We start from the raw sequence: 13,492 nt of genomic DNA on the forward strand, positions 1-13,492 counted from the left end.
CGCGGATCTTTTGGTTTTAATGGAATCAGCCCGGTTCAGCTTTACAGGGGTCTTTAGCTACGCCGAAGCCTCTGGGTGGTAGAGATAAGGCAGCGTAAAACCAAATAAAGCTGCTCTGCACTTGGAGCGAGACAAAGTTAAAAGCATGCTTAATGTGCCTGGATGCAGTGATTATATCTGTCTGGACCTAATGTAACACTTAAAAGTGTCCTTTGTGTCCAATCTTGAGATTGCTGCCACCGTTTAGTAAACACCCTAAACAGCATTCGTCACAGCGCACATGGAGCTCTGTGGACAAAGGGAGCAAGGCAGCATTTCCAAGCGAGCGTAACAGCTACTGAAGTACAGTGGGCAAAGGCCACTCATTCATTTGCAGGCCGATGAGAGCAGGGTTCTCATCTTTCCCATGAAGACTTACCCTCTATAGCTCGTCTGGACCTGCAATTATCACATGAAAGATAAGGAGCCAGCGCGATGCATTGCAAATGAGAATAACATAACAGCCCGTCAATGACTCTGCATGGCTGGCATTTCAGCAATAGCTCTGTCTCGTCTTTGTTTGCCTTAGTTACTCTCAAGTGATGCAGTCCAGTCATTCCAGCCAGATGACAGATACTCGTGAGTTTCTGGCAGCATGATTTGTCATCTTTAATAACGCTAGTTTATGCCAGCCAAAGAAAATGACTCCAAACACTCCTCCTTTGTTAACAGCTTGGATATTTTAAAGGTTACAAATAAACAGCTATTTGCCCAATTTAGAGTTTTTAACAATGTGAATTAACAAGGGTAATTTTCCACGGCACATTACACAGGGCACCGCGGAGTCTGACCTCATTATTAAGAGATTATTCTCAACTTCAATCAGCTAAAAAAGGCGAGCACTGTGAGGTTCACGTTCCATCTCATTTGGATCCCAAAATGAGGTTTGTTTCTAAAAACGGGACCTAAAGGTTCAGAATGCATCATGCTTAGAAGTTTCTTTGCTTAAAGAAAAAACAAAACAACTTAGCACAATGAGCAAGAAAAATCACAATATATTATTTCATTTTCCACAACAGATCATCAGCAATCAAACAAAAACAAAACAACAACAAAAAACAGTTTTTGCTTTAAAAAGCAGGCGAATACAAACGTCAGATACGTCAACACAGGAGCTTTAAAGCTAAAAATAACACATGTATGTACAGCGGTGTATCGCTCTCGCTAAACTGTTCTTTAACAACAGTGAATTTAAAATCTGCCCACAGAGCAAAACATGTGTCCCACATATGTCCATCATTTATAAACCTCCCATCTGCTGTTAAAGCAGGCCCTAAATTATCTATGAGACAATCAAACTGCTTTGGTTTTCAGTCAAGAATCTGTGCAACGAATCTCTTGTGTTTTAGGCTACATGCTTTAACTACTACTGCTGAGCAGAGTTTGACTTGGGAACTCTTGTCGGTAAACAAAACAAAAACAATAAAAAGCAGAACTAAAAGTTTCACACATACAGCAGTGGAGCTCAGGATTTGGCATGGAAGCAAAGTGCACTTGCTGTGACACTTAGACTAATCACTTGAAACTGTTTTACCTCGAGAATCGCTCAGCATGAAATGTCCAATTTTCCAAATGGCTGCTAAATCCCAATCTAGTCTGGATCAGCTGATTGTGGTTGACCTGACGCAAACTCAGAGTCGGGTTTTCCACAGATAGTGAGGAAAATCGGCTGTTCAGTTGATGTTTCTACTTTTTCCACACCCACCTTTGAAAATACCTTTAGGCTAAAAAGTGTGACAGATACACCCAGTGAGGTATTGGATAGCTGAAAACAAGAACTTTGAATCATGATAAAACACCCTTTCAATTAACCTGCGTTTAAAGTGTTAAGACATGAATGTTAAGCGTGAACGCTTTGAAGAGGCGCGTCGATTCGACAGAGTCAGGAAAGTAAAACGTAACATTAGTCATCAGGTAAGACTTGCTAACATCTCGCTACAATTTGAGGAGAAAAAAAAATAGCATTTTGTTTTAAAAGTGAAGAATACTTTTGAAAACCATTCTTCACAAATTACAGTAGTCCCTCTGTAATCGCCACATTTAGCTTATCATTATTATCCAAAGCAGTAGTATTCATCCGACTCCACCCTGAGTTTCAAAGGCGATTTGGCAAAGGCGTCGCCGTCGATCACCGTTTTATCCACAAAACAATCAAGGTCCGTAGGCGAGGGTTCATCCGGGAGGTCCTCTGCTAGTGTGTCCAGGTAACTACCCACAGACAGACCATCCAGGCCGTCACTGTTGCCATCATTCAAACTATTGAAGCTTCCTCGCAGCGAGGCGCCGTCCTGGCTGTCCGACAGGCTGTATAAGCTGCCGGTTAGGCTGCTGTCATGGCTGGCGACGCTTCCTTTGTCATCTATCATCCAGCGGATGGACTCGATGCCCTCGTTGATGGACATAAGCTGCTGCATGAGCTTTACGTCAATGGCTCGAAGATTTGCCTGTATTGTGGAGAAAAATAAACATTCAAGTAAGGTCACTGCATTTCGCATTTCAGGAAATATGGTTAACAGATCAATATGTCTGTTCTCTAAATACATGGCTAATGTAAGCAGTGGGTAAGCTTAACTTAAAGGGGGGAAAGAAAAATTAACCTACACCTTGTAATATTAGACCCTTTCACATATGCCTAGAGACTGGTTGACGATCTCCAGTTGGGTTGTGGGCAATTGCTCGAACTTGATGTCATTTGCAAGCTCAAATTAGTTGTAACAAGGTATAGAGGGCTGCATGAAAAACCATCCTGTGATTACTCTGGCCACTAGCAGATTGCAGTGGCCACTGTAGTTTGTATGAAAAACTTCAACTTGTCTACAAACACTTGCAAAATGTGCCTAGGGTATTCGGTAGCTGTTGGCAGACATGTAGGCATTTTCCATACAAACTACAGGCAATCTGCTAGTGACCGAAGCAATCACAAAAAGGTTTTTGATGTAGGACCCTCTTTAGTACCAATTTCACCCAGCAACTCTCAGCAACGACTTGACAACTGGTTGGGGAATACAGGAGGTCATCCAGGCCTCTGTAACTTACCTACTTTTATTTTACTAGTAACTGATTTAATCTTTTTTAAAGACATTGTTTGTCTTAGTTCAAGTACTTCTGTTACTAAAAGGAAGAAGTTCCCTTTTTAAATATGCCACTAGTGTTTAGAGCCTTTGTTTGAAACGCCATAAACAGTTACCAGCTGATCTGACCAAAGTCAGGTAAACGAGTTATCCATTACTTGTCGTGACAACAAAACAAGACTATTTTTAAAGCGCGCGGTCATATCATCTTAGTGAGGATTCATAAATAACTACACATGATAAATGTCTGAGAAGTCTGTTTACATTTCATGTGCCCGACAGATCAAATTTTTAAATCAGCAGATATCGGCATTGGTCATAAAAATCTCAGTTGGGTTCTAGCAGTCTTCCTCTTTGCTCAGCTTGAGACAAAGAGTTGTGGGCTGACTTAAAATGACATTTGCAAAGTCTTATCATGCTTCACATACCAAATTATTTTCTCCCCAGCCAGTATATTCTTCTTCTACTGTGTGACTTGTCTGTTGGTCCCACTATTTTCTCATCATCTCCAGAGCAAAGATGGTATTCCAGATTCAACCGTCTGACTGTTCTGAGCACACTGCAGGGGAGCTTGTAGAGTATTTTATTTAGTTGTAATTGCCTAACAGTTATGCATTCAAAAGAACAAACACAGTAGTGAAAAGTGTACTTCTTAGCATTTATAATGACAGAACTGGAGCAAATGACCCAGCAATTACGTAACCTGTAACAGCCACGTGAGCAACACCAGCACCCTATTTAAATCTGTAGATAAACAGACAGGTATGAGTTATGCCAGATATAGACTTCTGAGGAAAATCGAAGTCGTAACTGGAAACTCCTTTTAACCTCATGTTGTAACCTTCCAGGTAACCTGAAGGGACCTGAGAAATGTAACTACATGTCCGGTCAACACAGATCACAATGAGTCCGACTGGTCTGGAAGATTATGGCGTAGATTTCACGCTGAAGCGTAATTCAGGCATTGGACTACTTCTTGCCAGTAGCTGTGGCGTGACAATTTAAAGACAGAGTCAAAGTCCACTAACAGTGCAAGAAATAGAGCTCATAAGTAAAGTGGAAGCCAAGAAAACAACTAAAAACGAGCAGTGTCAGTATTGCTACTGTAAGCATCAAGGTTCAAGGATCATTCCTGGTCTCAGAAATAGTACTCTCCCCCACAGATAAATTAGTCAGAGAAAACACAATCTACTCCAGTCATTGTTGGGTCATGTGACACCGGAAAAACGACTTGTACGCATGTCAAATCACAGCCAAGAGACAGTTTTTATTCAGGACAATGGATAAACGATGCCTACTTTACACAGTATGGCCATTGACTAAACTTCCTGCCCTGACAAACCATGCTATTGAGGGTGGATGGAACTGCCTATGGAGTCATTCAAAAGGGATTCCCCCTGCGTCTACTTGGTGACAAACGCCCGGTCTGAATGAAAATTGGTAAAGGGGCAGCTGCAACATCCTGCTACAGTGAAAACACTCTGAGGCAGATGAAGGCAGACAGGGTTGGTAGACTGTTCCAGACAGCTGCTTTGACACAACAGCCTTTCTTTAGAGTGGATTTGTAACCACCCTTCATTTGGCTCACATTGCTGCCGGTGTGTTTGTTTTGCAAGTATAACCACCTGCCTTATGCACAAACACACACACAGAAGCTCAGCAGATGGAGTTACACCAGAATTATAGGCCAAGCAGCTATGTTGTGTTAATAAGATGGCACCACTGGGTCTCTATCACAAAATGAATATCAGAAACACAATTAGTGCAGCACAGTTTTTGTCTGCACTGGATGCAAAACATGATTTGTGATACAAAACCCCAAACAGACCTGGTGGGACTGCAGTTTACAGTTCATTTGCTCCTTTGATTAGTTTGGGCTCGCAAATAATGCAATAGAAAAGCTAAATGCTACTTTCTTGGCACAAACTTGTGAGTGTGCATGCAGGAAGTGGTCTGATTGGATTAGTGGCTGAAATGAGAGACCAGTCACAGTTGGGATTACACTCACTTCATTTAAAATAAATTCATTTAGTATTTTTTTCCTTTTACAGGATGCTTGCATAACAAAATAACTGCCACCAAAAATTTAAGTCTAAAAAAAGCCAATTACAGATCTACTATTGTCCTTACAGTAATCTTTAATAAACTAATCCTATCAGAGCGAGATCTGTGGCAGCGGGTCAGTCTGCTGGCTATGACACACCATCTGCTCGGGACTCCTAATACCAGTCTTGACCTTTTTAAAATGGCGCGTTGCTGCGACTCTGTCGGAGTTTGAGACTAGCAGGACATTCCAGGGACATTTGAGAACAATTTGAGTGATTGCAGATAAAACTATGCAAGCATGGGGAGATAATTACAGCTGCACAACTGCAGTGGACTGGATCATACGACAGGAGAGGGGGCGAGCGCCCTGAGGTGACGGGAGTTCACAAACAGTCCTCTGCCCGCAGCACAGTGTGAACGGCTGTCACCTGCCCCCGTGACAGTCGTTCACAGTTAATGGTTATACCTGGAGCTCAGGTAATGCTGTTGTGTCTAGGTAAGGTCCTTGAACGCAACAGAAGAAACAGGACCACCCTGGCAGTAAACAACGATGCCACCACATTTATCTGAAAGTAATTATTAAAATATTACTTACAACACCTGAAACTAAGCTTTAAAGAGAAGACTTAAACTGTTTGCAAGCTATTATAGAGCTCAGACAATACACTCACCATCTCTTGTTTGAGAAACATCATTTTGCTTTCCAGTCTTTTTATGTCCGCAGAGTTAGCGCAACATTTGCAGTTCCCTGAATGCGGCGCTGCGGACTTGTCGTGTTTCCCTCCGGCGAGAGAGCGAAAGAGACTGTCCGGAACTTTTCGGCCCAACTTCGTCTCTATGTCCTTCAAGTCTCGCATGACGCTGTTGTCCTCCTCCATCGCGGGGTATCACACACGCAGTCAGGACAGTTATCTGCGACCACGGAGGTTATATTCCCACAGCCTGGCGGGCTGTTCGCGTGAGCTTTAATCAGAGAGGAGTGGAGTCAAAGTATGCTAATAAAAGTTTTAAGGCGCGCGCTCATCGCAGCTTCTTCGCTGTGACGCTAAACTCACCGCTGCCACAGCAACAGACCTCCCATTTAAGCTCGTGAATGGACAGTTTAACAACAACGCGCTCTCCGCGGACCCTCCCATTGGGGGAGCTTCCTCTGAAACCAGACTCCCTACAGGTGAGACGAGAGAGCGAGAGAAATAAAAAAGCAGAGGTGTTTCCAGGATATTATTTTTCAAAAGCGGTGGCAAAAGCCCACAAAGAAAATAAGCATGACTGTTTAAAATTTTATTATGAATAACTTTTTGCAAGGTCTTTTAATTCTCTTTATTTTCTCACCTCGTGACCCCCCCGACAAGCTGAGCTCGTGTTGTCAAGGGAAACTAGTCACAGTCAACTGGTGCTTTCAGAGTCCTGTAACTGTAATAAAAGACGGTTGCTAGAAGTGATAAATGAAGTTATAGCAGGGGCGTGTCCAGAGGGGTGAAGGGCATGGTTACTGCCCCCCCTGAAAATATAATGCCTCTTTTCGTTAGCGACTACTCAGCCTGAGTTTGCTCTGCTTGGTTTTGGTCATTTTCCATTACAATTGAGTACCACCTCAATGTGTATGGGGGTCGTTATAGCATTGTTTGTGTCATATGTATGCGACAGTGTAGGATGTTGAGGCGATGGTATACCTGCTGCTCGGTGTAAAGGTTTTTGTCAGACACAGGGACGACACACGCACACAACACCATGCCAGATTACTGTTAGGCTGCTCCCTTGTCACGAGGGGTCAATACAACAAGTAGGTCCATGTTGTACCCCTCGATTTGTCAGACTTCCTGACCCAACAACAAAGGAGACTTGGGTCTCTGTGGAGACTTTAAGCATTAAGTTTATTTTAATGCTAAAACCTTTGTAATATTAGGGCACTTATTAGGATTAGTGGCTCCATAGTACAGGGGTTTACACACTTGGCTAACAAGCAAAAGATCCCTGGTGTCACCCAAGGCCTCTGGGGCTCTTATCAAGAAGGCCATCTGGTGTAAAAACTAAACACCCTTTGTGAATAATGAAGCAGCTGAAGCTAACTTCTTCTAGTTTTTTCTTGAGTAAAGAGTTTAAATACGTCTCTGCGCAGATTCTCAATCATCCAGGTCATGGTAGTGTAAAGAGCCTGGAAAGAAAGCGTCATGGTTTCATGACATTTCAAGACGTTTCACAAAAAGTCTAAACATTTGTTTCACTGCTTTGCAAAAAACTCAATGCAAACAGTGTTTAACCTCGTGGGCAGTGCCGCTTATCGCGTAACACCATCTGCACGAGGACGCAGGGCAGCAAATGAGCCTGAAATCCATGCCCACTGCTATCTATGCCAATTTTCTACACTGTATTTGTTCCACATCAAATTCTGTGATTTTCCCGTGGGCCTGCATTGTTCACACCCTTAAGTAGCATAAATGATTCCCAGATGCCAAACTATTTAATGTATAGCCCCTAAGTTCAACAGAATTATTTATGTAAAAATACAAAAGTATAAATTACATTTTTCAACTATTGTATGAAAAATGTGTTTCAGCTAAAAAGACAGAAAATAAAGACTCTTGACACTCTTTTACATTTGATTTAAATCACCACTGTGCTTTATTTTCCTTCTACTTCGTTTATTAGCAACATTTCAAGTCAGGTGAAACAGTAACTTAACACATCATAAAAAAGCATATCTATCTATTGAACGTTCAGTAGGTCCTGCAGAGTTCTAGAAATTAAACTACAGCACCCCCTTGTGGGTAATATGGCTTAATTGCATGGGCACTTTGATAAAATATACCTTTTCTGGTATTGTGCAGCTAAACCAAGCGAACCTAAAAAGTCAGATAAACTCAGGGGATGATGTAGAGTATGCAGTTAGTAAAACGATAGTCATGTTCAGGAAGTATTACTTCCTTCATTACTTTAAATGGATGTAAAACGCTCACTGGCACATTCCTTTCAGGCGTGCCCCCTTTTTGTTAAGTGAATCAGCAAACACTGAACTTAGAAGTCAGCTGATCTTGATATGCAATTCCTGATTTAAGGCCTTTTTTTAACCACTGATCAAATTCAGGGTCCTGGAGGGGTGACGCTGGGCAGAGACGGGGTGAAAGTCTATTTCAGGGCCTTTTCATTATAAAAAGTCTTCAGTAAGTAGGAAATGTAAAAGTCAATATTTACATCTGCACTATTTGTAAATATAGACGCACAAATGCAGCAACAAAAGAGATGATTTTATGTTCTAGTGAGAACAGATTCAGACTTTAACAAACCACACAAGCGTGTCACTGTGAGACAAAGAGGCGCTTTAAAGTGGGGCTTGTGTGTGTCTGTGTGTGTGAGAGAGAGTTTATACAACAGATTGGCTTTTCTCATCATCGTAGCGCTGGTACTGATCCCCGAGCAGAGGCTGGTGGCCCTCCTTCCTGTGAGACCGGGCACGCACAGCACACGTGGTGAGAGCGAAAACGACCGCGACGACCACAAGGGCAGCGACTATGGCCATGGTTATTATTTCGCTCAGGGTGAAATTTTCACCTGGAAAGGCAGGAGTAAACAATGATTACAGGTCATCTGAGCATTTCTCTGAAGGCGAGATTAAAGGCGTGCGGGTCAAATGTGTACCTGGCCATTCGGCTTGGTAAGAGTAACCGAGGTTTTCAGGGGCGGTCACAAACATCTCCGAGTTGGTCACCGGAGGCCAGAAGGGCACCATGTTGTAGCGCCTGTTGTGACCGATGGGAGCATCTTGTTCTGGGTACACAGCCGCATCTGTCGGGAAGCACTTTAAATTAGCACAAAAGCTCACCGTGCCATTATGAAGGACAATACGTTTTTTAAAAACAGATGCTACTGAAAGACCTGGGCTGTGCCTCCTCAACCATTCATCAAATATTGCGTCGGTAAAGGTGTGGAGCAGGACGAAGATGGGGTCGTTCGGGGAGAGGTGAGTCTGTCCTCCTGTCCCGTTCAGGAACAAATGAGCCAGGTTGTGGAGGCTCCTCACTATAGGGTCGTAGTTCCCCTTGGGGGCGCTGTAGCCTGCCAAAATAGCACGAAAGGGCACGAAAAGCTGTGTATGTGAACGCAAAAGAGTTGTATGACAGACAGACAGAAATATCTTTGTGCTCGCTCACCTTCAATGGTGTTCCTGAAGCTTTCAGAGGAGGTGGAGAAAAATGGCGGCGTGTCAAAAGTGTTGACCTGCAGGCAGTCTGCCACGTCCTGGGGCTCCGGGAGACGCTGGACCATAGGCCTGTTCACATTTCCTGCCGGGTTTCTTCTAATGGGAGAAGACTCGGTGCCTGGAGGGAGGGAGGGAAAGGAAAACAACCTGGATATTACCGTATTTTCAAAAAGAACTCCAAAACAAAACCCCCCCACAGATCACTGCAACATCACCAGTCTCCAGCCTCACTGTTGCAGATGGTTCCCAGCGTGTCGTAGTCCTCCACGCTCTCACAGACGACTCTCCACTGGGAGAATATGGAGTTAGAACTCAGAGAGTTCATGTCAAAATTGCTCCTGGCTCCCATCAGGTCATCTGTGCAGATGTCACATGTGTTTCCCCCGATAGCAAAGTTCCAGTAGGGCAGGGCGAAGGAAGGGTTTTGCAGCATGTCCTGGGTATTGAGTATGAATAAAATCAAAGCATGGCTGGGTTAGAGTGTGTCGCCATGGATAAGGATGTATTTGACTGTGATGCAAACCAAATGCATTCAGTCTGAAGAGTCGGTATTGCAATCTTTCTGATCTAATTTAAAGTTTCGTTTATTTTTAATAAATTGTGCTAAAAAAGAAAGCTCTAGTGGAAGTCTTTTTAATCCCTTTAGTTATGTAGAACGTCTATATGAAGACAGAAGTTGGGGGGATGTATACGGCGCTATAAAGTCACGATGGATTCAGAAATGATGAAACTTTGTGAAAGGAAGTTGCAGTGCAGCGCTCTTGCTCTGCTTCCGACTTATTTCATGACTTTCCAATGCAAAACCTCGTAGTTTAAGATAAGGCGTAAAGGTAAAGAAAATGTTTCAATAGAGGATTTATAGGGGCAAAATATTCATGAATCTCAAAGGAACATAGTCTGTCTGCTTGGCTGTGAATTATTCCCTCCTTCAATTCTTCTTCTCCGGTGGTTTATCAAAGGAAAACTTACCAAATCCCACTTTTAAAGTCTATGCTTGCTGATATGAAACCAGTCGGGTAAAAGAGTGAGTTGAAGATAGAAACCCCCCCACCACACTAATAAAATCCAGGCATTCTTACCTATATGATTTAAATGCAGCAGGACAAGAAGCAGAGACAGTTCATTCTAATTCTTACTGGAGAAAAAAAGAGCCTCCACCAGTGTGTGAATGTGAGAGTGAATGAATAGTAGAATTGTAAAGCGCTTTGAGGGCCCCGAAAAGCGCTATATAAATGCAATCCATTATTATTATTATTATTATTTCCCTCAAACTTCACCAGTGTGACAGATTTGAGGATGAAAACAGAACAACAAAAAACAAGGCACTAATTAGGGATCCCAATTTAAACCAGAAACTTGCTCAGGATAAGGAAGGAGCTTCTCTGCAGGAGTCCAACACTGACAGGGTTCAAACCCACACAGCACACACAGCAGCCTCATTCTCTGCCCTTAATTGTGACCCGACTGATGCATGCAACACCGACCCTGGAGCGGATTATTAACATTCTCCACGTGTCACTTTTGTGATCGTTAAAGTCTAATAACGCCTCTTCAACAAAGCTCCTTTCAGTGCTGTTTTCTCCAAATGGATGGTGTGCAGACCGAATCCAATCTCTAATTTGAAGTGGTTAAAGTCACATTTTGCGCGCTGCTCGCTTATTAAGGTGTGACATTGCTTCGTCAATTATGATTTCTTCGCCATTACAGCGCATTAGACAAAACAAAACAAGCGGGCAGGGGAGGGTGGGGTGGTGGGAGGCAAGAAGGACATTTGTCGGTGTTAAACTGGTAAATTAAAGATGTCGATAAACAATTAAGTGATGATTAGCGACTCTCAGGCAACAAAATCAGTTAGTTTTTTTTTCTTTTTCAAATTTGAGTTAAAAAGACCCTAATGACATCCGCAATACTACAGTGTACGCTGTTATAGATCTAATTATCTGCACTATCTCACCTGCATGTCTCGCTCCAGCTGGAGCAGGTGGTACCTGTGCCAGGTCAGGAAACCGGGGCCCTCGTGCGAAAAATCCACGCCCCCAAAACTGGCCTGCCCCGCGCCCAGGAAGGTCTTGCTGACGGAGTAATAGTGGGACCAAACGAAGTAATTGTAGATGGAGACGTTTTCAAACTGCGTGGTGTTCCCGTCAGGGCCAAAGATGCCCGGATAGTGCCGCGTTGCGATCACCAGATCGGGGTGCACCGTGCGCTTGGCTTGGTCCAATGCGTTCACGAACGCACGCTTTTCCTCCGCGTTGAGCTGCATCACGTTTCTTCTCACTGGAGGATTATAGCATTGGAGAAAAAAAAAAACATATTAGCTCAACCGGTCGCGCTAATTGGAAATCAGTTTTTAATACCCAAGATGCGCGTAATTGGTACATTTTTGGCAGCTTTTTTGCACTTACCAACAGGAACTCTTTGGTCACAGTTGGGCCCGGTCAATCCGTGTTTACAGCGGCCGCAGTTATGACCACTGAAGTTTCCGTTACACTGACAGGTACGGCTGAAAAAACGGCTGGGCCATCGTTCCCGATCATCCCGTCCGTCGTGCGGGTACTGAGGCCCATGCGGCTGTGTGTCCACCGCCACCGACACACACTGTCCACGCCCGGTGCTGGAGCCACACGGGTCATTAGGCAGTCCAGAAGGCGACGGGCAGCACTGTCCACTCCTGAGACCCTCTGGAGTCACACACTCTCTGGGGAACTGAGCGCTCACAACCACCGCGCCCACAATCACCAAAAAGCAGAACTGCCACATTATCCAAAAAAGAAAAGTCGCTGCCAAAGTTTTACGCACGGCTGGTTTCTAGTCTGTTTTTACTGACTGACTTCGAGTACAAACCTGAACTAATTATTTTCCCCCAAAATACACTTGCATCACTTCACATCAGAAGTTATTTCTTCTCTGCCAAATGAGTGGGTGTAAACCTCCACCTTCCATGCACCCACGCAAGACTCCACTTCTGTTTCCCCCCCAAAACCACTGAACCGACGACCTTAAATACCGGATTAGCGCATGACTACCGGATTTACTGACTCCCGCGTGATCCCATCACATAACATCATATTTCCTAGGGATGGAGAAGGCAGTGTGATCCGGTCATGCACACTTTTATTCCTCTAAAAAAAGTCCCTGGATGTCTACAGTCGACCGAATAAACACAGCATTAAATGTAAGAAAGTCCAATTAATAACCGACTCTAAGAAACACAAATTATGATAAATGACTACTTCCACACACACAGTGTAACGTCTCAGTGCGCTTTTATGAGCACTGTATGAAAATTAATTAGCTATGAAGTAATAGTTCCCCCCTCTCAAATCTTTTAGCAAAGGAATAGATGTTTGGAGAGTTAAAATAATAATAAAAAATTTTTTTCAGCATGTTGAAGAAATTCAACCTAGTGTGTGTGACACTGGAATTTAATCTTGCCTCAGAGGTTTGCTAAAGTGATCATATTTCAGGTCATTTGACTTCTCAGGAAGGCCCCTCCACCCTCCCTCTCCACCTCCTTCTTTCCCCAAACCCGAGCCTGATTTTACTGTCCAGAGCATGTGAGACTTGAAAGCACGAACAGCATTTATCCCACAAGAAAAAGTCTTTGAGAAATGTAAAAATGTCTCTGTGTTTTAAATCAGAATAAATAACAATGCAACAGGTTCCTATTTCCTTTCACGTCATGCATGGAAATTTAAAATCTGAATTCAAAACAGATCAATAAATACTTTGCTGGTTTAATCAGCCTTTTAAATGCTCCGCGTGATAGATTGTTATAACTTGCCTACAAGGAAATTTGTCGTCCCAGTCAGAGCTTACACAGAAACACACAGTGTTTGTTGAGGGCTCGTACTGCACGCACAAACCTAAGGCACACTCTTCTCCATCTGAAAGTTCCCTATCTCCAGCCCCTCTGGCAGTAATGTGACGTGGGGAATGAGGTGATCAGTGTCATGAGAACTAGCTGTGTGATGTCAGACCGGAGGGATTGCATGTAGGAATGCTTTTGAGGTAATAATGGTGGCAAGTCTGGTTGTTGGAGATAAAGAAGGTATAATGATGTTTCATGCAGGGAGGGGAAACCCAAGATGTGGCCTGGGGAGGTCACACCACACAATAATGTCATCTGGGTTCCCCA

At 43.5% G+C, this 13,492-nt stretch overlaps 2 protein-coding genes across 2 annotated transcripts; both read right to left on the reverse strand.

Annotated features, from left to right (window-relative positions):
• Positions 1–1,009: 1,009 nt before the first annotated feature.
• Positions 1,010–6,323, reverse strand: lurap1l (leucine rich adaptor protein 1 like). Its single transcript, XM_012920001.4, has 3 exons — positions 6,212–6,323; positions 5,828–6,119; positions 1,010–2,483 (listed from the first exon to the last, which is right to left on the reverse strand). Exons 2-3 carry the CDS (start codon positions 6,032–6,034, stop codon positions 2,094–2,096), a joined length of 597 nt encoding a protein of 198 aa, XP_012775455.1. The 5' UTR covers positions 6,035–6,119; positions 6,212–6,323; the 3' UTR covers positions 1,010–2,093.
• A 1,424-nt stretch (positions 6,324–7,747) lies between these two features.
• On the reverse strand, positions 7,748–12,341 carry LOC101463840 (5,6-dihydroxyindole-2-carboxylic acid oxidase). The gene is made up of 7 exons (XM_004554454.5): positions 11,760–12,341; positions 11,309–11,631; positions 9,586–9,790; positions 9,305–9,472; positions 9,030–9,209; positions 8,793–8,939; positions 7,748–8,705 (listed from the first exon to the last, which is right to left on the reverse strand). Exons 1-7 carry the CDS (start codon positions 12,112–12,114, stop codon positions 8,518–8,520), a joined length of 1,566 nt encoding a protein of 521 aa, XP_004554511.3. The 5' UTR covers positions 12,115–12,341; the 3' UTR covers positions 7,748–8,517.
• Between the last annotated feature and the right edge of the window lie 1,151 nt (positions 12,342–13,492).

Source organism: Maylandia zebra, linkage group LG3, assembly GCF_041146795.1.
Source record: "Maylandia zebra isolate NMK-2024a linkage group LG3, Mzebra_GT3a, whole genome shotgun sequence".
Taxonomy (NCBI): Eukaryota; Metazoa; Chordata; class Actinopteri; order Cichliformes; family Cichlidae; genus Maylandia; species Maylandia zebra.